At 39.3% G+C, this 20,960-nt stretch overlaps 1 protein-coding gene across 2 annotated transcripts in view; it reads right to left on the minus strand.

The window, feature by feature from the left end:
- Positions 1-6,212: 6,212 nt before the first annotated feature.
- Positions 6,213-20,960, minus strand: part of CD36 (CD36 molecule (CD36 blood group)) — a 31,547-nt gene continuing 16,799 nt past the window's right edge. For both annotated transcript variants that reach the window (XM_086745720.1, XM_086745729.1), the window contains exons 5-14: positions 19,087-19,266; positions 18,846-18,937; positions 18,362-18,408; positions 14,808-14,877; positions 12,945-13,132; positions 12,025-12,143; positions 10,626-10,699; positions 9,807-9,861; positions 9,446-9,610; positions 6,213-8,698 (exon numbers count right to left, since the gene is read on the minus strand). In XM_086745720.1, coding sequence (XP_086601846.1) covers positions 9,446-9,610; positions 9,807-9,861; positions 10,626-10,699; positions 12,025-12,143; positions 12,945-13,132; positions 14,808-14,877; positions 18,362-18,408; positions 18,846-18,937; positions 19,087-19,266 — 990 coding nt within the window. In that variant the 3' untranslated portion in view covers positions 6,213-8,698. The remainder of the gene's footprint in view (positions 8,699-9,445; positions 9,611-9,806; positions 9,862-10,625; positions 10,700-12,024; positions 12,144-12,944; positions 13,133-14,807; positions 14,878-18,361; positions 18,409-18,845; positions 18,938-19,086; positions 19,267-20,960) is intronic.

The raw sequence follows: 20,960 nt of genomic DNA on the forward strand, positions 1-20,960 counted from the left end.
ATTGCATTGCCATCTAGTGCATGTCGCAGAAACTGCCTGGTGAGGCCTGGAAGACAAGATGCACAGCACTAAACATGTATAAAAGTAAGGAGGCTTTTCAGAAGCATTTGGAGGGTTATTACATAAAGGCAGTAGGAAATTCTTAATAGAAATCTCCAGTCTCACTCTTTCTTTTTCTGAAGGAGCAAGAATCAATGTTGTGAGGGAACAGCAAGAGAAATTTGAAATCCTCAGCCCTTCCATTTCCCTTTTTTGGATGTAGGAGAACTCGGTACACCCTCCCTGTAAATACAGAAAGGACAAGCTGCAGATAAGCTTTGCACAGTGTTTCCTCTTTCAGCTAAGCATTTAGTTGCAAATAGAATGCAAATACATAACTCTCATTTCTCATTCAAAATTATTCACTGTTTGCTTTTGGGATTGCTCCATGGCTTGCACATTACTCCTACACTGCAGTCAGTGACTCAATGAGTTGTAAATGCTGATCTCTGCCACTTCTAGCAGGTGTGTTTCATTCCCAAGTTTTGCTGCATGGGTGCAAGTGCACTAAAAAATTAAATATTGTCATAACAGTAAAATACTCATTTTTATATCTAAACATGCCATTCAGGCTTTCAGGCTGCAAGAGAGCGTTTCTTCCTAAATAGTATTTTGAAACATACAAGAAGCGACTGTAAAAAAAACTTAGAAGAGATTAGCAAGAGAAGCTAATAGAAGTCTGCTCCTGAATTATTTATCTCTGTGTTCTTTTCATTCATTTCTCTCTTATGCCTACATAGAGGTTTAAGGGAGGTTCCATAAAAGGGCTCAGGTGTGAAGCAAGAACAGCAAAGGATTTAAGTTTTAAGTACCTGGTCCCATATCTATTAATAAGGTAACTTGGCTGCTCAGCAAGGGAGGACTGAGTAGCTGAGATGGGGATATGCAAAGGCCAGCAGTCTCAGAGGGACTCTGCCAAAGCTGGCCAAAAAGTCTTGGTGACTAGCCTCCTATATGAATTTTGTGGCCTCCTGTGCTCATGACCTCTCTTTCTGCCTTTTTTTTTTCAGCCCAGAAACTGTGTTAAAGAGCTCAGTCCTTAAAAATGCAACTATGGAAAGAGATTATAAAAGGTTCTAGCAAGACTTCTTACATGACATACTCAGGGATATTTGAGATATCCATGAGGAACGAGTGTTATGATATTGACTCTAAGGGAGACCCAGGCCTTCCTAAAATAGCTGCTAATAAAAAAAAAATTAGGTGTCCTGAGATACATGCACTTATACAGTTAGAAAACTGAGAATGTTCATGGCATTCCTGCTTTCCCTGGTTTACTTGCAGCTGTGCATGGCACATACCCATATTTGGTAGGGTATCAGTAATTAACAGTCTGGGGGCTGGTGGGCAACAAACTTACTAGTGATATGGCGTTCCTGGTGCCCCAGACTGTGCAATGCCCAGGGCCTGCCATGTTCAGCCTTGTGGAGCACCACAACTTGCCTGTCACTTTATAGCCATCCGCCTGCACATCCCTACCTGCATCTGTGGCTGTTCTCCCGGTCCCAGTCTTCCAGAGTGCTCTTATCCTTATTTTCTTGCACAGGGGCACTCAAAAATTGTTGTTATGGCTGTTCAGTTGGGTTTTGTCAAAAGTTGTTGCCATTACCATCTGAGTTGCACTTCCTTACTCCCTCCACATTTCATTCCTCATTCATAAATTTTACTTCAAAGCATATATTACGGAGCAAGTAGAGCACAGTAGGTAAGAGTTGTTTAGACAGACACATACACAAGGCTCAGTAGCCAATTAGAGCTGCAAAATCTGTTCCAGACTGAAGCACGTGTCAGTCAGCTCCATTAGAGCAATGAGGGATGGAAAGCAATGATCAAGAAGTAACTGTGGTTACTTTGAAAATTATATTTGCAGGCAATGCTTCACTGGAGAGGGTGCCCTGAAGAGGGTGCTCCTCTGGAGGGACCCCTACCACTTCTCATCCAGTTTGGTCACTTGGGAGATCTTTCCCTTTTTTACCCCTTCTTTCTTTTCCCCTTCCTTCCCTTGTATATTTGTTTGTTGGTTTTTTTTTTTATTTTACTTAAATGGAAGAGTTACTGTTACAGTTGCTATATACTGTGAGTTATGGACCTCACAAATAAATCTTTGTGCCTGTAAACCCATTTCACCATCCTTTGTGCAATAGTGAGAACTTCTGATCTCTTTCAGATGAAGACCAAATAAGTGAATTTAACCGCTTGTCAAATATTTTAAAATTCATAAAACTATTTAATAGGTCTTGGTTCAGATATGATTGATCAGAGATAGTTGCTTCAACTGTCTTCTGTGTGCGCTACATCAGAGAGGATGAAATGTGAAGTCAAATGTATTGGTTTAAGATAGTATCACCACGATTGGTTTAAACTTATTTGTTTGACCTCTTCTGTCTCAGTCAAATGAGAGAACTTTAAGAAGATTCAGTTTTCAGCTATTAGTGAATAAACAGATATTAGGTATTACTGAATAACAGCTATCACCTGCTACCCGGGAGGCTTTGATGTGGTGTGATCTGCCTTCCACCACCACAGCCAGGGCCACTGGCCACTCTCGTGTTTGTGAAGCCATGAAGCATAGACTGCAGGACTGACACTCTTAGCAGATGACTTTGAGCTAAATACACTCTTGAAAGTTTTCCACAGGGCTATGAGGCAGTGTTATGCTAAACCATCTGCGCAGACTTGCCTTTCTTGATGTTTGTGTAAAACTTGGCCTGACTTGAGGGACCTTCAGCCTCTTCACTCAGGTATTCCAGACAGAGCAGCACCTTCAGGGTCAAACCAGCATTAAACAGAAGTACCTAAATGTTTTCATAGTTGGTGCTGCAATGCCTAAGGAGTGCTCGGCCCCAGGAAGGAAGTCAGGTGAAACACAGGGTAAAATCTGGCTCTTCATCTGGATTCATAAAAGCTGATGTGCTAAGAAATAGACCATTTAAACTCCCAAAAGGGAGTCATCTGTCCCCTTCCTTAAGGAGAAGATGCATTTAGCACTTGTGTTATATTTCCTGCGCCTGGCTAAAAAGGGAGATCAAGACATTCTGGTCCATGATTTTTTTTAATACTTCTGGTTTTAACTTAGTAAGAATAAAAAGTCCTCTATCTCTCAACCAGCATTCAAAGCAGAGTCAAGATCCACTTCATCTTTCTGGATTAGCAACCATCTTCCTCTAGGACTTCAGCTTCATTTGAAGGCATAACCTGAATCATGGGATATTCTCTTTATGCGAAGTAGTGTAATCTAAATGGATTCACATAAGAACAGGAGCTTTTGGAACCCACATATTCCACATTCTGGCTGATAACTCCAGTCATTAACTTATTTTTACTGCTAGAAACATTGTGTACCTCTATCAGATATGGCTCCTTCAGGATTGTACAGAAGTGCCAAATGATTTTATGCAGGAGAAATGTATGTAAATCCATTCAGCAAAGTGTATGATGCTCCTGGCTGCTCAAGGAAGTCTTTGTCTTCTGCCTGGAAGATTAGATGGTGGCTGGAATAGATTTTCTGAATTAACATCTTAACTGCACTGACTTGTCATTGAATTAAAGTATATGCTTTGCCAAAAGTTCTTTCTTAGTCCTTTTTCCCCTTGCTCATAGAAAAAAAAAAAAAAAAAGAAATAATTAGAGGATCCTGGTTCCCCTTTTGTCCTTGTTTTTTTTGTCAGTGTAAGTCTGTGAATGTCAACAGTGTTCTTCAATTTCTTGTGCTGAAGACAACCAGGCTGAGGTTGTCAAGACTGCAGAATAAAATGCAGCTGTTGCCACATCACAGACTGTGTGTGTCTGTGTGCATGCGCGCGCACATGCGTGTATGTGTGTGTGCATTAATTGTAGTGATAACTCCTGATTTCGCAAAGCAGGCCCAGTGTTTGACCAGTGCCAAGATAAATAGTTAGCATTTGTAGAGTGAATGCACAGATAAGGATATGCTTCCACTTTTGTGGTAACAACAAAGGAAAAGTCTGGATTTATATGCCAGTACCCAAAAGTACCTGCACCTCCAGCAGCCTTTTACCTTCTGCTGCTGGTTTGAGGTGTCAATCATGTTTTAGCTCCTATCATGAAAGAAAGTGGAGACATTTACCTTTAGAAGCATTCACTTATGCAGGCTTTCCATTTGGAAAAAGTAAGGGCAAAACTGTGACTTTCCCAGTCCTATGTGCAAGTATTCTAGTGGGGCTGAAATTACAAATGTGCTTAAGGTGCATCCAAAACCCATGTTACATAAAAGAGCACACATATGATTATACGTGAGTCCTAATTTGTCCACAAATCCTTGGTGTTACACAAGTGACGCTGGGTAAGAAATAGAGTCCTGAAAGTTATGGGTGTGCCTGGTCACATGAAATACCTATTTCGTAAAACACCAATTCACAGAACTCAAGGGAAATTATGGCTTTAGCAAAACACCCCATAATATTAATGGGCACCAAAATTTCTGTCTTAGTTCTACATCCGACAATCTGTCATTCAGCTGACACTTAGGATATGTTTTTTTCTTATGCTGCTTTTAAAGGAGTGTGGCTATTTCTGGTGATGTCAACTGGCAGAGGAAGCAAGAGCACTTCTTTTGACCGCCTATGCTGAAATGAAGCAGGAGAACTTGTGAAAAACTGTATGCCCTTTGGGTGGCGCCTACTGCAAAGCATTTGGTTTATTTTCTTACACAGTAGAGCTGAGAAAGGTCCCAGCCTGGCGCTGGCTGGATGGGCATTAAGTCCCTGGCTCCTTTGGGTACTGCTGGGAGAGAGTGCGACCACAGAGCATCAGGGATATCTGGTATGCAAAGAGGGAACAGAGAATTAAAATGAATAGCATCTATTTATAAATGCAGTTTGCATTTGGTAAGTGTGAGTTGTTTTCTTAAAATACTGTTGATGTATACATCCATTAATAAAACAAGTCCCTGTCCAGTCTCATAATTAAAATAACAGAGCAAATAATGATTTTATTTCTTTTTCAAGAAGTAGTAGCATGTTTACATTACCTTAACAGACACTGGTAGGCTAGGTGGGAAGAACAAGTTTTAAGAAAGGCTTTGAAAGGATAATTGCAGTCAGAGATCAAGAGCTGGCACACCTGCTCAGGGGTGTAAGTATGTGGGCTGTTAGATCTTGGGTCAGATCTGATTTTCAACAGTGATTTTCACTCATAATCACTGTGGGGAAGGAACCTGAGGCGTGAACCTAACTGGGCTCCCCTCCCATTCTGACCTGCCTGGCCAGCAGAGCCAGCAAAGGATGTTGTAATGTGCTGCTGGATGTGCTAGCACCATGCTGCCAACACCTCCAGCTCAAGGGAGTTCAAAGTAGATCTCACTCCGAGCTTGGTTTCCTGGGCTTGTTTTAGAATTGCTTCAGTTTAGACATGCTGGTGCTCAGCTCTCCCCACAGTCTCCTCCTTTTTGTAATTCAGAGCACAAATGTTGTATGTCACTGGTAGTTATAACATATTGTGCCACAACATAAAAGGTGATCATAGAATCATAGAATAGTCTGGGTTGGAAGGGATGTTTAAAGGTCATCTAGTCCAACAACCCTGGAAGAAGCAGGGACATTTCCACCCAGATCAGGTTGCTCAGAGGCCCATCCAGCCTGGCCTTGAATGTTTCCAGGGATGGGCCATCCACCACCTCTCTGGGCAACCTGTTCCAGTGTTCCATCACCGTCAGTGTAAAAAATGTTTTCCTTATGTCCAGTCAGAATCTACCCCCCTCTATTTTAAAGCCATTACCCCTTGTCCTGTCACAACAGGCCCTGCTGAAGAGTTTTTCCCCATCTTTTCTATAAGCCCCTGTTAAGTATTGAAAGGTTGCAATAAGGTGTCCCCAGAGCCTCCTCTGCTCCAGCCTGAACAGCCCCAACTCTCTCAGCCTGTCCTCATAGGAGAGGTGCTCCAGCCCTCTGATCATCTTCCTGGCCCTTCTCTGGACCCATTCCAACAGGTCCACATCCTTCTTACGCTGGGGGCTCCAGAGCTGGACGCAGTGCTCCAGGTGGGGTCTCATGAGAGCAGAATAAAGGGGAAGAATCACTTCCAAGCAGCTGTGATGTTCCAGAGCACAAAGGCATAACAAGCTTATCCATAAGCTCCCTTATTCATCAACTCACAAAGTCAATCTCCAGGAAAAGAAAATACACTCAAAATACGACAAAAAGGAAAACAAGGACTTCATTATTCAACACAAAAGACTTTATTTACAATTATACATAAGGATCTTAGAAAGAAGAGTTTGACCTTGTATTGAGTTCATTAACATTTCTAATACACATTTTTCCTGCACTGTTTGAACAAAGGTAAATGCTTAATATTAGCCTTAACATTATGAATTAACAATAACGGTAACTGATGCTTTGGACAAAATAACTGCTAATTGTAAACCAGATTCAGTTTAGGTGCTGAACACAGTTTAAAAGTCCAAACCTGCATTGAGATCCATGAGATTATACACACGAACAAATGTGTTTGTGTGCATGCAAAATTGGGCCCTGAGACGTTTAAAATCATGGCCTGACTTGCTGGATCACTGCTGCTGGAACACCACATGGCACTAACCAACACCTGTAGAGCAAAGGCTAACGTGCTGACAATGAACTTGAAGCCTAAGAAAATGAAGCTGAAATGCTAGTGTAAACAAATAGCAGGAGCATTGTTGTTCTTCCTTTAGTGAAAAGATCTCACTTTTAGATTCTGGAACAAAAGTCTAGTTTTATTATAAAAACTTGGTGTCAGATCTTGAACCACAGCAGAGCTGTGTATGTTTTAGAGGAGAAGGAGACTTTATGACTTCATCCATTTTGACCAGGCCATAGAAGTCTAGGGATGCCTTCAGTTGTGTTAAACTGCTCCCAGGCTAATATGAGAGCAGAGCATCACATATGACACCAGCAATAATGTAGAAATAAGAGAAAGGTCTTATTTTTCATTGACTAGCAAGCACCATTAGTAATCAAATGCCTTGGCTCTCTAAGTGAGAGCAGAGCTTCCCTTGAATGTCATGTCTCTTTCACATCTCCTACCCTGTTACCTTGCACTTCCAGCTCATGGCTGGAAAAAGAGAGTGTAGCCATGTACTACAAAGACCTTGCCTTCAAGAACAATTTATTGGGATTTCTGTGATTCATCAGCTCTATTGATAGCTACACAACTTTGTCCCCAAGGAACATGGGATTTAAAAATCCAGCATTTTAGCTTGTTGGGTTTTCCCCTTTATTTCCAAAGGGTGAAAACACCTTACTAACAATACCTGGCAAAAGATATTATCCTTTACCAGGCAAATAAAACTTTCTGGTTTAAAGTCCATTGTAGCACTATTTCGAAACACCTGGTTATGAGAGGCTGGCCATTTTTTATCTTCCTTTTCCTTTACATCTTTTTTTAAGGGGACAAAAGAGCCAAGAAGAAATCTTTGAAAATGCTGAACTTAGGCCCTTGTTCTGAATTCAGTGAATCCACAGGAACAGAAGAGACCCCAGAACACTCAGTATCTGCCTCATTGACTCTCATGTCTAAGGTATGGCATTCAGCATAAATGAAAAAGTAAACCATTTATGCAGATGGCATACATGTTTGTTACCTATCTACAGGCTGATGCACCTCATTAAACAAATGGTTGCACAAATTTCCTTGTGGCAGAAGGCTTATCAGTAAAGAATTGGGGCTACCTCTTTTCATTTATATTCTTCTATAGCAAGGAAGCAGAAACCTCTGATGTTAGATCAAAATCATTATCTCAGTCTTTCCTGTGTCGGGAGCATTCTGGACTATTTTCTCTCAACCCTAAATGTGACATATGAGACCATTCCCTAAGGGAGGCCTTGGGTGAAGTGGGGTTAGGCAGAGCAGAGGATGCTGTTCAAGCAAGAGCCAGAAAGAAAAGCACACAGGAGGCAACAGAAGAGCAGTGGAGCAAGCTGGGAGTTGGGGAGTAGCTCAGATTACTAAACAGCTGTGGAGCCAAATGTTGATGAGTTCCATCAACGTATGAATGACTGTGGTGTGTATGAGCCATCTCCATATAAAATGTATAAACCATGTATTTTTGTAAGTCTTTTATTAACTTCATGTATTACAGTTAGTAACTTTACATAATAAACTTCACATTAGACGCAATTCACATCCCTGAATAGATGATAGAGAGCAGTTCCATTGCAGCAGCTTCCATTCCTTGAAGGAACAGAAAGAAACATTGCAATGAGAGCATCTAGAGCACAGCATGAGCTCAAAGGTGTCATCATTCCCAGCCTGTGCTTAAAGACAGAAACATCAGCAAATGGCTTTCATTTGTGTTGCAAATCCCAGAAGAAAAAAGGTAGCAAGTTGCATAAATGGCAGAAGGTGGACTAAAATCCAACTGCATCTCAACTTCAGTCTGCTTGAATGTAATTTAAAATTTGTGACAAAGTTCAAATAATCAACGTTATTTGAAAGCACAGTTTCCATGACAGCCTCTTTAGTGATGTCAGAAGGGTGGACCTTTGGAAACGTCAGCTTACTTGGGTTAGTGAGTTGATCTTCTCAAAATGGAAAGGCATGTTGAATTCCATAGCATGTGGACTGACTGAGCCTTGAATGATACCTTTTGTCTCCGAATTTTAACATGCTGCTTGGCTGAAATTTCAATTAAACATTGCCTGCCTCTGAAGTCTTTTGTTACCTGCAGTGAAATAAAATCAGAATTCAGCATGTGATGAGGTAAGGCTGCTTCTTAAAAAAGTTTCTTTACTACAGCATACCTTTCACCATAACATTCATGTCTCTGCACTTCTTTAAAATCACAAACACAAAAATGTGTTTGTTTCCCTAGATGTTAGTGTACTAATCCACCACTTGGTTATTCTACCCATGATGGGGGTATAATTAATCTCAGTGGGCTAGGTATGTTCAAGAGATGTTTAGAGTAACACAACAGTGATGCAAGACTGAGAGATAGAAGTGAGAAACCCTATCCAACACTCAATAAAAAATGTAATTTACAGTGGGTTCTCTGAACCCCAGACTGGAGTATGTCCTGGAAGAGAACAGGAATCTGCAGTTGTGTGGCCTCTGTCCCAGGGAAGTACTAAAAGGCACTCCTGAACTGTTTAGTAGTCTTGGATAGAATATCTTTTTTCATAAACTCGCAACAATCATGTTGTATTTTGACATTTAAAAAAAAAAAAAAGTTGGTCTTCTGATATAGTTCCCAATACCATCTCCTGGTATTGGGAGCATCCTGAAATATTAAGGCTGAGAACAGAATTTGAAAACATTAGCTAAATTATCTGGATGATTTCTCACAGAAGAACTGCTGAATTTACTAGCACTTAAAAAATGAGAACAGCTAAATAGGTAATGATTCTGAACTTCTTGAAACTCTGAGGAAAAGTTACTACTGAGGACGGAGCCATTAGTGCTTACTTACTTATTTTAATTTCTTGGATCTGCATATGAAATAGGAACCCATGAATGCGAGGAACAGCACAGAACCTGCAATCATTAATGCCATCTGCAGGACACCCAGCATCTGGACTCGACTGGTGACTTTATTTCTGAACATTTCTGCTTTCTCATCTCCAATAACAGCAGACTGAAATAGTGCAAGAAAAACATCAGTGAAAGTTAAGTATGCAAGCCCTCACTTGCTGAATATATTGTTTATGTGTGCAAACCAGAGCGTGACTTTAATTGCCCAATTTCAGGGCACCAAGACTGGAAAAGCTAGATTGTTTTTGTTTCGTTTTTTTTTTAAACAGTGAAGATTAATAGACAGAAAATATACTAACCTCATTTAGCCAAAGAAGAGGAAAAATATAAGGTTTTTGAACTTTTGATAAAGCTCTGAAAGGAGAAAATGAAATAAGTACAGCATGTTACTTTTAGATTAATGTATAAACACAGTCTCTACTCAAACACTCTTTTTCTCCTCTAACTGCATTTTTACCTGCTAGATTTACCTTTATAGTATAGTTTTGGACCAAAAAAAAATCTCTATGATTAATAACAGCCATTTTACATATCAGGCAAACAGCTCTTTCTGTCTAGTCTTCCGTATATGGGTAGTCAGAAAGAAGAGAGATTGGATGCTGCTAAGTGTTGCTGGGAGGGTCTGAAGATCTATGTGGTGTTCACCTGTCAGATGTACAGGATCCCAAAATGCATGTCAGTACATGAACATTTTGGTTAATGGAAAGAAAAGAAACAGCTAGAGACCCATCAGTCCTTATGATAAAATCCATCTAGTGGCAGAGCACACATAAATTCTCCTTCTTATTGGATTTATTACAGAAAATACATTTTGCCTTCTAGTTGATCATGACCCCCATTTGTGTTTTGTAAGAATATGTTGCCTTGCAACCTTCTGTGGGGAAATCAAATGTGTGTTAAAATACTTGGGCAATGCCTTGCTCAAGAAGGCTTGCTCTTTTGCTGAAATCTATGTTCTCTGAAAAGTCATGACTGAAATTTTTGCAAGAAAGACGAAAAGGCGATGGGAAAGTATTTTTATTCCTTCTTTTCTCAGACTATTCCACTGACAATCTCATAGACCAATCAGCCCTCTTGAAAAAAAGTCTTTAAAAACAAAATAATGAAGTAGTACTTACTCAATTTTTGGTGCAGGCTTCACAAGGAGGTTTACTTGCAGTCTTTTCGCAAACTGTAGTGTAAAACCAGTGATCTACAAAGGGAAAAAAAGCCACACGTTAATTTAAATTTTTTAATTGGGTGCCTAAGGCTAGAATATATACTGTGTCAAGAAACACTTTGGTATTGTTTTATCCTTATATTTTGAAGGATTCAATTTTTATTAAATTTGTATATTTCTAAGGGCCTCTCATTTCTCATAGGAGTTCTGATTTTGTGGCTTTACTTAGTTACTTTTGTAATTTGCAATTAAAACTGAGGGTTAAAAAAAAATAAAAATACTAAATCAGTCATTAAATGTTTAATATTAAATTTTGGGTTTGTTGTTTTTTTTTTTTCCCACCAGAAATTATCTGAATTTTCTTGGTCAATAAGAAGAATGTTTAACTTTCATAGGGCTGAAAACAAACATTTCATATCAGAACAAACATATCAAAACAAAGGTCAGATCTTTTCTTCATCTCCTTCTTTTCCCCTTTGTCCTCCACAAAAACAAGACAGTTTGATTCTTGAAAATTTTGTATCAGATTTAGGAAATTCTGGTTGATGTCTCAATTGCAAAGAAGGTGAAAAAAAAAGGTTTAACTCTAGATCTCCTCATTGAAGTTAGAGAGCTTAACTGTCGAATTACATAACTAAAAATATTTTAGTGAAAAATCCTGAATTTTACCTTTTCATCCAAATTCAGAGCAAAATAAAATTTTGAAACCTTAGAATTCATCATACAATCTAGCAAACTTTGCTAAATACACTTAAAGTTAGGAATCTGAATCACTGGAACAGAGGTAAAGGTAAAATTGGATGCAATTAAAATCAGAGCTGTCGTAAATTCATTCAATTTGGGAGTTCTGTTGAACAATTCATGTCACAAAGGCTATATTTGGTCTGTTCTAGACTAGTCTGTTCATATTTCTGGCAATTTTCTTGGAAATAAACTGATCTATAGTTATTTAATTTCAATAGAGATAGTAATTATATAAAAATGGCTAGTTATAGAAAATGAAAAAAAAAAAGTATAGTGGGAACAGAAGAACTTCCACAGAAAAGAATTTTCTCAAAGGACTTGAAGTGTAGAGAAAAGCTATAGCATACTTCAAAGTTTACAGAATCTATTTAATCCCATTCCCAATAAGGAAAAGTCAAAACTTATTTACCAAACTTTGAAGGTCAGAATAAGACAAAGTTCTGCTCTAAATTTCCCCTGCTAAAACCATAACATTTTTGTGAGCAGATTTTGCAAAAGCAAGTATGAAAACACTGTATCTTCCATTTCTCCCTGTGGTAAAAGCCTACTCTACTACAATTAAATTTAAACATAGCAAGTTTACTGAGTTACAATCATTAAATGGTTGAACTTACAGGTTCTACATCTAGAAACGTTTCATGCTCCTTCTCATCTGGGTTCAGGCCTTCAACATCATGCAATATAGAATCACTTGCATGAAGAAAATGCGGAAGAGAGATAAATACTGGTCTTCCTATTGGAAAAAAACAAACTCACTTGAATCATTAATATTTTTTCAGTGCTCAACTTCTGAGGCCATATTCCATGCAAACATATTTTTTTATATAGCCACACAATCTTGATAAAAATGTTAATAGTCCCATGCCCCTTCAAATAATTGAGCATTTCTGTGATTCTACTGACATTAGGAAAATTTGTTTGGTGAAATAAGTTGTAGTTATAAACTCTGCTTGTCTGTGTCCACACTGGGGGGCTGGCAGAGCTCCCAGCTTCATGCTGAGATAAAAACTTGACTGTCACTGTTTCCTACTACTCTCATGATTTTGTTTTAGTAGAAAGAAAGCCTGAAGGGAAACTATACTGTCCACTCTATATCAAATGCAGATTCTGTAAATATTTATTTTATTAAACCAATACTAACCTTAGCCAATAGTGTCTCTCAGTCTCTACATGTGTATATAGTTGTGTACATACACACACAGTGTGTGTGAATTATCACAAAGACAAGGACTGTGACTATCTCTGGCTTTTATATGGTGTCTATAGAATCCTCTTCTTTCCTTTCTGTATATGCATTCCTGTAGTTTCAGTATACAATCTATAGCATTATGATTTTGCACAGCACTGTGCAAAATATAGAAATACTATAGTCCTCATTTTGGGAAATGAGGCTACAGAAAAGTGAAAGGTGTCACAGGCAATCTCTGGAAGAATTCACGAATGGCCGGGTTTTCAGAGTAACACCTCAGTTATAGAACACGTGCTTTCTCCCCAGTTAAATGGCTTGTTTGGCAGTACCGTGTCATTACGATACCTGCTTTGCAGGCGCTAATGTCTAGGACTCCAGCTAATGTGCAGTTCTGTGATATGACTTGATCTGTACAGAAGCAATAATTATCTCCAACTTCAGTAGGCGATGCAAATGCTTCGCGAGGAACTGTGAAGCGATAGAGTGAGATTCCCTTCACATTCTGCTTGCCCTGGAAAACTCCATAGATTGATCTAAATACAAAAGAGAAGAAATGTTTCAGTCATTTGGATTAAAAACCAAATTTATTGAAATACTCCTTAAGGATCCCCCAACTGTCTTTCTCTTAAAAGAAATGAGTAGTCCTGAGAGCCAACATCCAGGCTCCCTTCACACTGTTCAGCAGTTTGTAGGGGTGTTCCTCTGTAATGAAGAATATTCCATGCTTTCACAAAAGGAAAGAGATGACAATACACAAAAAGATAGATAAAAATACTAATACTACTAATAAACAATATACACAAAACTAACAAATTAATTAAGAGCTCTTTTCCCTACACACTTCTACATCAACTGTTATTATGAAATTTTTGAAGGTTTTGCAAGTTTTTGGACTACAATAGAGATACTTGTCAATATAAATCAGCTCAGTGATAGGGTTTTGCTAACCTGGTGATACTAATCTAAGCTTTATGATGCAAGCAACGTTCTGCATATAAACTTATTCCATTGCATATGAATCAGAATACCACTCAAGCGTCTTTTTGATGATACATTATCAAGTGACACAGAGATATGGTTGTTACACAGTAATGTAACCAGGGCAGCAACACTTTGTAATGCAGCCAAACAAAAGAAGGGTTCTGGGTTTTGCAACATGGACAGAATCACTTTCCATGACCCCGTTTCAGCACAACCTTTGGGCGATTGCTACTGTCCTTCTTCACTATTCATTAATTGTGAGAATTAAATGGCCAGAGGGATCTCTCAAATTGTGTGCAATCAATCCAAAGAATTTTATCATCTCTCCTCTGCACAGAATTCCCCTTTCCATTACTTGTGAAATGCTTTCTAGTTTGGGAAGTCAATTACTTCACAAAAAAAAAAAACACCCTTTAACTTCATATGAAAACACTGATCTTTAAAAACAAACAGTGTGCAAAGTAAATGGCCCACTTTAGACCTAGTTGAAAGGAAGCAGCTGTTTCCAGGAAGCAAAATAAATAAAGGGATCAAACCTCTGAAAGTAAATACACTGTGATGTACTGTAAATCTTTTAACATCACTTTCAGCAATCCCACTGGAGAGCTCAGGGACACTGGATAGCCACAGCAAAAGAAGCAGGGTGAAAAGCCATCAGTGTGGGATGTATTAAGCAGTTGTGTTTGTTTCTTTAAAAATATATAAAAATAAAATACGTAAAAATACCCTGTGAGAAAACAATTTTAAATATCTAGTGGATGACAGTAAATCCTGTTCTCCATAGATAATCTCCTGCAGAAATGCCAAAGATGGGCCTAACTGGCCCCTGCTCTATCTGTGCAGAGAAGTAAATTGCCTTTAGGCAGGTTATAGGCTGGGTCCTGGTCTTAGAAGATGTTCAAGACTTTGAACCCTGTGGCCTCCAACGTCTTTCACAGATCTGTAACAGCTCACAACAGTGTCAGATATTACTGAATTTTACACTGTAACTGGTTGAAATAAAATATATCATAAACAGCTTGCTACTTGACATAAAGAAAAGTGTAGAATCAGGTTCTGAATCATGAGCACAGCTCATTAATTTATTCATGTTTAGGTGAAACATTTATGTTGAATTGCCTTAGTGACCTGAGCCCAAGCAGAGCCACTGCAGCCGCCACCCGAACCGAAAGAGCAGGTGGGTGGCACACGCAGGTGTGTGTGCACACCAGGGAGGGACCAGCCTACCTGCAAATATCAGAGGAGAAGAAGCGCAGTACCTGATCCTTCTTTACAAATGGTGGGAATGATGCCCCATCTGCGAATAAAATAAAATAAGATCTTGAAAGCAATTCCACTTAGAAGACATGATTTAATTTCTAGCTCAATACTCGGTTGTTACTTTCCTATAAAGCTGTGAAACAGGCAAACAAAAGGAGTCATTTATGGGGAAAATATTTATGTAAGTTATTGCACAGTGACAGGCACTCCACAGATAAGATTGTATTGTTTTTGAAAGTGAGCCAAATTATGGCAGTTGTTTAGTTGTTTTTTTTTTTTCTCACAGATGTGAAGCTATATGATCAAGCTCGTTAAAAGCAGAAGATACAAAAAACAATCCTACTTGATACGAATCCCGATACCTGTGTGTTGGTTTTCTTTAGTGGGTGGGGGCTGCAGCGGCAGCTTCTGTAAGAAGCTGCTAGAAGTTTCCCCTTTGTCCAGTGAAGTCAGCCAAGCCTAGGGCGGACCCGCTGCTGGCCAAGGCCAAGTCAATTGATTGCAGAGTGTTTGTGATAACGCCTCTGCGATAATGTATTTAAGAAGGGGAAAAAAAAATTTTTTTAAAATAAGATTTGAAGAAGCAGAAGCAGGGCGCAAAGAGGGGGAGGCGCGAGCCTTGTGGGCCTTGCGGCCCTCACCCTCTGGCCTCCCTCCGGGCGGTCGTCTGGGCCCAACTCAGCCCGGCCCGGCTGCAAGAAGTGGAGAGGAGATGAGATGTGAAGAGAACCTGAGAGGCGTCTGCCTGAGCCGACTGTGAAGAATTTCTTGTGAGAGGAACGGCTGCAGATGCTAAGATCAGTGAAGAAAGAGGAGGAGGAGTAATGCTGCTCCTGATAGAGATTCCCCTGCAGCCCGTGGTGACGACCATAGTGGAGCAGGTTGTCCCCCTGCAGCCCATGGAGGCTCACGGAGGAGCAGAGATCCACTTGCAGCCCGCGGAGGACCCCACACCAGGGCAGGTGGAGGCCTGAAGGAGGCTGTGGCCCGTGGAAGGCCCACTGGGCCAGCTGTTCTGGAGGGACTGCACCCCATGGAAGAGATGACCCAGATCACAGCAGTTTCACAAAGGACTGTGGCCCGTGGGAGGGACCCCACGCTGGAGCAGCAGAGGAATGTGAGGAGTTCTTCCCCCAAGGAGGAAGGAGTGGCGTAAAGTGATGAACTGACCATAACCCCCATTTCCTCTTCCCCCCTGTGCCACTCAGGGGGGAAAGGAGGTAGAGATAATTGAATATAAAGTTAAACCTGGGAAGCGGGAGGGGTAGTTGGAGCTGTTTTGTTCTCTTCCACATTATCCTGGTTTGTTTTTAATAATAAACAAATAGTTTTTGCCAAGTCAAGTCTGTTTTGCCCATAACTGTAACTTCACTTATCTCTCTCTGTCCTCATCTCAAACCTCAAGCCTTTTTTCTTATCTTATCTCTGTCTGTTCCCTTAGAGGATGGGTGGAGTGAGAGAGAGACTGCGTAGCTTGGTCTCTAGCGGGGCTAAACTGTGACAACCTGTTGCCATTGCTTGAGGGTTTATGCAATCTAAAGACCTAAACCTTTCTAGAGATGCTTGGTTCATGTGCAGTTATAGCACTCAGCGCTTACAAGAAACACAGCTTTAGACTTCAAAACTGCCTATGTAATAAACAGCGCTAAACCTTTTTCCACCAAAGGTTGCTCAAGCAGACCTCTTCTTTGTAAGCTGAGATCCTCTCTGTAGCTAGGGGACTTCTAGGGCACAATTCCTCTCACTCCAAGATAGACATGCAAAAAGGTCAGAGAAGTATCACTTCAGTAATGTCTTTTTCTCCACTTGTTATAAAAAAGAACACAGACAGCCAGTTCAGATGCATTTTTCTGCATTGCAAGCCTGTTGAGTTAAGTAAGAGGTCTCTCTGCCATTTTCCCAAACAAACCTTTAACCAGTACATTTGTTACTACTACTTGCTACAATTTCAGTTTAGTTTTAGTCAGCGGCCATAATCAAGGGATTGAAAACATCTGTGATATCTTTGAATCTAGTTGGAAGACCGAGAAAGCTAAATTACATACTGCCACTTGCCCACTGCTGACAGAAGCACTTTTTCCTAGAGAAGATCCAAGATCATCCTAGACACAAACTCTATTTGTAAACCTTGGCAGTCCTGGAGAGTTTGCAAACATAGACTCATTTCAAGCCCCATAGAAGAATACTTCTTAATATTTTTATCTAGGTATTTACTTATACTGTACATGCTGCTTGGTGTAGAAGCTTATAATATAAGAAGGAATTCTCACACTTATAAGACTTTTTAAACCTGCTGCTTCTCTACAAATGTGGTCTCTCCTGAGCAGTCACACTGAATGCTCTTGTAAACTGCAATGACCTTTGCTAACAAGGAGAATCTCCACATTTTCACTGTACTGAAGCACTTAGTCTAGTTAAGTGAGCTAAGTATGTTTTTTCCATCAGCTGTGGAAGAAGGAAAAACAAAAAGCTGACCCTGGGAAAAAAAAGAGTTCAGGCTCCATAAAAAACAAAGGAAAGTCCCAGAACCTATGAAAATATTGCCTCTTATAAAATTAATTACATAATTTAAAAAGGAACTAATCCTTCTGATTCACAGACTTTTGGAAAGTCTGATTCTTGTGATGTATTTGAAATACTTCAAAATAACTTGCCATATTCTCTGGCTTATAAGGAAAATTATCTGTTAGGTAAAGCAGCACAGAAAAGGGAAAACTAAACCAACCCCAAACTCTGCTTCTTTTGATATTTGCTCACTGAAGGCCTACAGCTCTTTGCAAAAGCCTCCAACATGATATTTGTCAGCCCCAACTCAACAAATTCTGGTATCCTCACAGCGATGCTTTCACTCATCAGAAGAAAAATATCATCTTGAACAAATATATCCTTAAAGAACACAACTGTTTTCATATGCATTCCAAAAGCAAATTAAAAAATATTCCTCTCTAGTTTACTCATCCCAAACTAAACTTCTTCTCTTCTTCATCCCTCTTTACCTGCTAGTGGCCTCCAAACCACTTGTTTGAGAGCCTTCTCCCTTGCCACCTCAATTTATTTTCATATCTCAGTTTAAAAAAATAATTAATAAAAAAATAATTAATAAAAAATAATTAATTTTAATTTTCAACACTGTAAATGAATGTACAGTATTAGAATGCAAATATAATTGTCAATTGCTATATGAAAGAAAAAGAATCTTAATTACTTTGTACTATAAAGATAATTAGTAGAAACAGAAAGCTGGATTCTTTTCTTGTGTCTCTTCCACATCTACTCTAGCTGCAGAGGATATTTGTACATGTGTATATAAAATAATGTACAATAATATATATTATATATTATAATAAATACCCACATATGCATGTATAGTAGTAGCAGTATACATTTGTATTCATATAGACATGAATATAGAGAATACAGAACTCTAAAATTCAGGGGAATTAACTTAAATACCATCTCTCATTATTTCCTTGCAAGATCAAGAAATGTGTTGAAGTTTTTAAAAGCTTTAACAGGCTCACCTGTGCCATTAACCATATCACAGTGACCCTCCCAGTATGAAAGGTTCCTTTAAGATAAAAAAAAAAAGAAGTCATGCTGCATGTAGCATATTATAACACGTAACTCACTTCATTACCTGTATTGCTAAATACAACTTCTCCAGTATAAGTCTGATTCATCAGCAAAGTCAAAGGATAGAAATGTCTGTTCACTTATTCAGACAAACTATATGATGCATTGGAACAGGATAAAAGGGATCTAGCTGCTTAAGTATGCAAACCAAAAGTAACTACTTGTATGAAAAAAATCAGTAATTGTCTTAAATCCAAGCTCCTAATAGAGTCATTAATAGCTGAGAGAGGTGAGTTTGCTAAGACCAGGACTTGATCCACCTTTCCTTGAATTGTTGAAGATTGTCCATTTGTCTATAGCTGTTAGTGAATCAAGCCTTAAAAGCCACACCTTGAAAATATGTATGATTTTGATTATACAATGCTATGATACCTTTTGTTTTTATAGCTTTCAATTATTGCAGTTTTTTCAATATCTTCTTTCCCAGTATAGACTTTGTAAAGCCCATCCAATGTCCCGTTATACTGTAACAGACACAAGAAGGAGGAATTACAGTTAGAAGTACTGAACCAGATTGTAGCATTGTCACACTTTTCTTCCTCACAGCAGTTGCCTTAATGTTTATTCACAGATTGATAGCCGAAGGCTTTGCCTCCTCATTGGTTTCACTTACCGGGTAGAAGACTCCCAGAACTGGGTCCAAGGGGAAGGGGACCTTGTTTAAGAAGGGATCTTTGTATCCCCACAGTAATTCTTTCACTGTTCTATTCTGCAGCATGGATGACTTAGAAGATTTAATCCAAGTATTTAATAGTAGTTGTATAAAAGTGTTTGTATACAAGGCAGGTGCAGCCTACAACAGGAATAAAATTAATGTTTAGCATAAAATTCTATTAATGCTTTGGATCAAGACTACAAAGACTGACTCCAAGAAATCTCTGGCAAAGCAGGTTTCCAGATTTGCAGCTCACCATACGTTAAGTTTCTACTTAAAACTGACACTCCTCAACAAAAAAAAATTACTGAGCATAAATTATACAAAGGCAGACAATTTGTCTTTACTACTTACATGAGTTCACTAGATCATCCCCAATCACAGAATAATGAAACAGTTGAGGTTGGAAGGGACCTCGGGAAGTCATCTGGTCCAACTTCCCTGCTCAAGTAGGGCCACCAAAAGCCAGTTGCCCAGGACCATGTCCAAACAGCTTTGGAATATCCCTAATTAATAATCTCAAATCCCTACTTGTATAACACAGGTTGTACCACTTTCATATTTCTGCCTCTTTTCTATCATCTCCATACGTCACATACTTCAGACTCACTCACACTGTAGACATGTATGTAAAAATAGACAAGCCTTGGTTCTTATTGGCTTAGATAAGTGGTTTAGATTTGCTGCTACACTAGCAGCAATACAACTGTATGCTGCATAAAACTGAACAAGTGCTGAATCTCCATTATTTCTTTACTTAGAAGGAACACATATTTGCATCAAACAAGTCCTTTCTGAACAGCTTTAATTCTAAATAATGGATAACCTTTCCTAAATCAAGGAAGAATAATGTAGATTTACCAGCAGTAAATGTAATGAATGTTCCCTGAGGCATAAACACGAAGTCAAGTCCCTAAAGACATTGAATAACTTGTGGAAAGCAAACAGAAATGATTTATGTTGGCCTATCTGGTAAAGCAGAAAATTGTAACAATTGTTGTAAGTACATCTGTGTACTTGTCTTAGAGCAAGTACTCAGCCTGCTCTCATCTCTTTGTACTGAACGCTACGGGGATAGCAGTGGAAGAGTCTCTTTTGCTTTCATTTCTTCCCCCTCAAACCCATGAACCCTTTGCTTTTGTCTGAACTTGAATGCAGAGTAAGCAGAAAGCATGGATATGACAAGATTATGAGATAGAGGAGATGTGGCTTCAATCCCCTCAGGGTTAAGAAAGTGTGAAAAACATCTCCCTGAATTCCCTTGTGAGTATTTTGATTACAAGTTTGAGATATAAAAGGTGGGCTCCACTGGACTGAAGTCAGTGCTGTCAAACAAAACGGGTAGAGACTCTCTGGGAATTTAGACTTAAACCAATTTGTTTGTGAACAGCAAAATGGGGCTTGGATCCTCTGTTTCCATCTCCTCTGACACAGTTGCTTCCAGGCATGAGCCTATGCTAAGACCCATAAAAAGCTCCATGGTCCCAAGTGTGGGAGCTGAGCAGTGTTAGTTAATACCATGATGTGAAGGACATGACGTACAGGAAACAAGAACAGCTTTTCAAAAGAGATTCTGGCCTAAATTAGGACACAGGCAGAACATATCTGGTCTGGATAAGGTTGTTTGCCGTCTTTTCTCCCTAGAGAAAAGGTGGCTCACGTGGACTTCATTGCAATATTAGAGTACTTAAAGGGCAGCTAGAAAGAGGATGGAGGCTCCTTCTTCACAAGGAGTGACATGGAGAAGACAAGGGGCAACAGGTACAAGTTGCACCAGGAAAGGTTTCATCTTGATAGAAGAAAGAAATTTTTTACAGTGAGCAATCACTGCA

The sequence above is a fragment of the Chlamydotis macqueenii genome, chromosome 1 (assembly GCF_036417535.1).
Source record: "Chlamydotis macqueenii isolate bChlMac1 chromosome 1, bChlMac1.mat, whole genome shotgun sequence".
Taxonomy (NCBI): Eukaryota; Metazoa; Chordata; class Aves; order Otidiformes; family Otididae; genus Chlamydotis; species Chlamydotis macqueenii.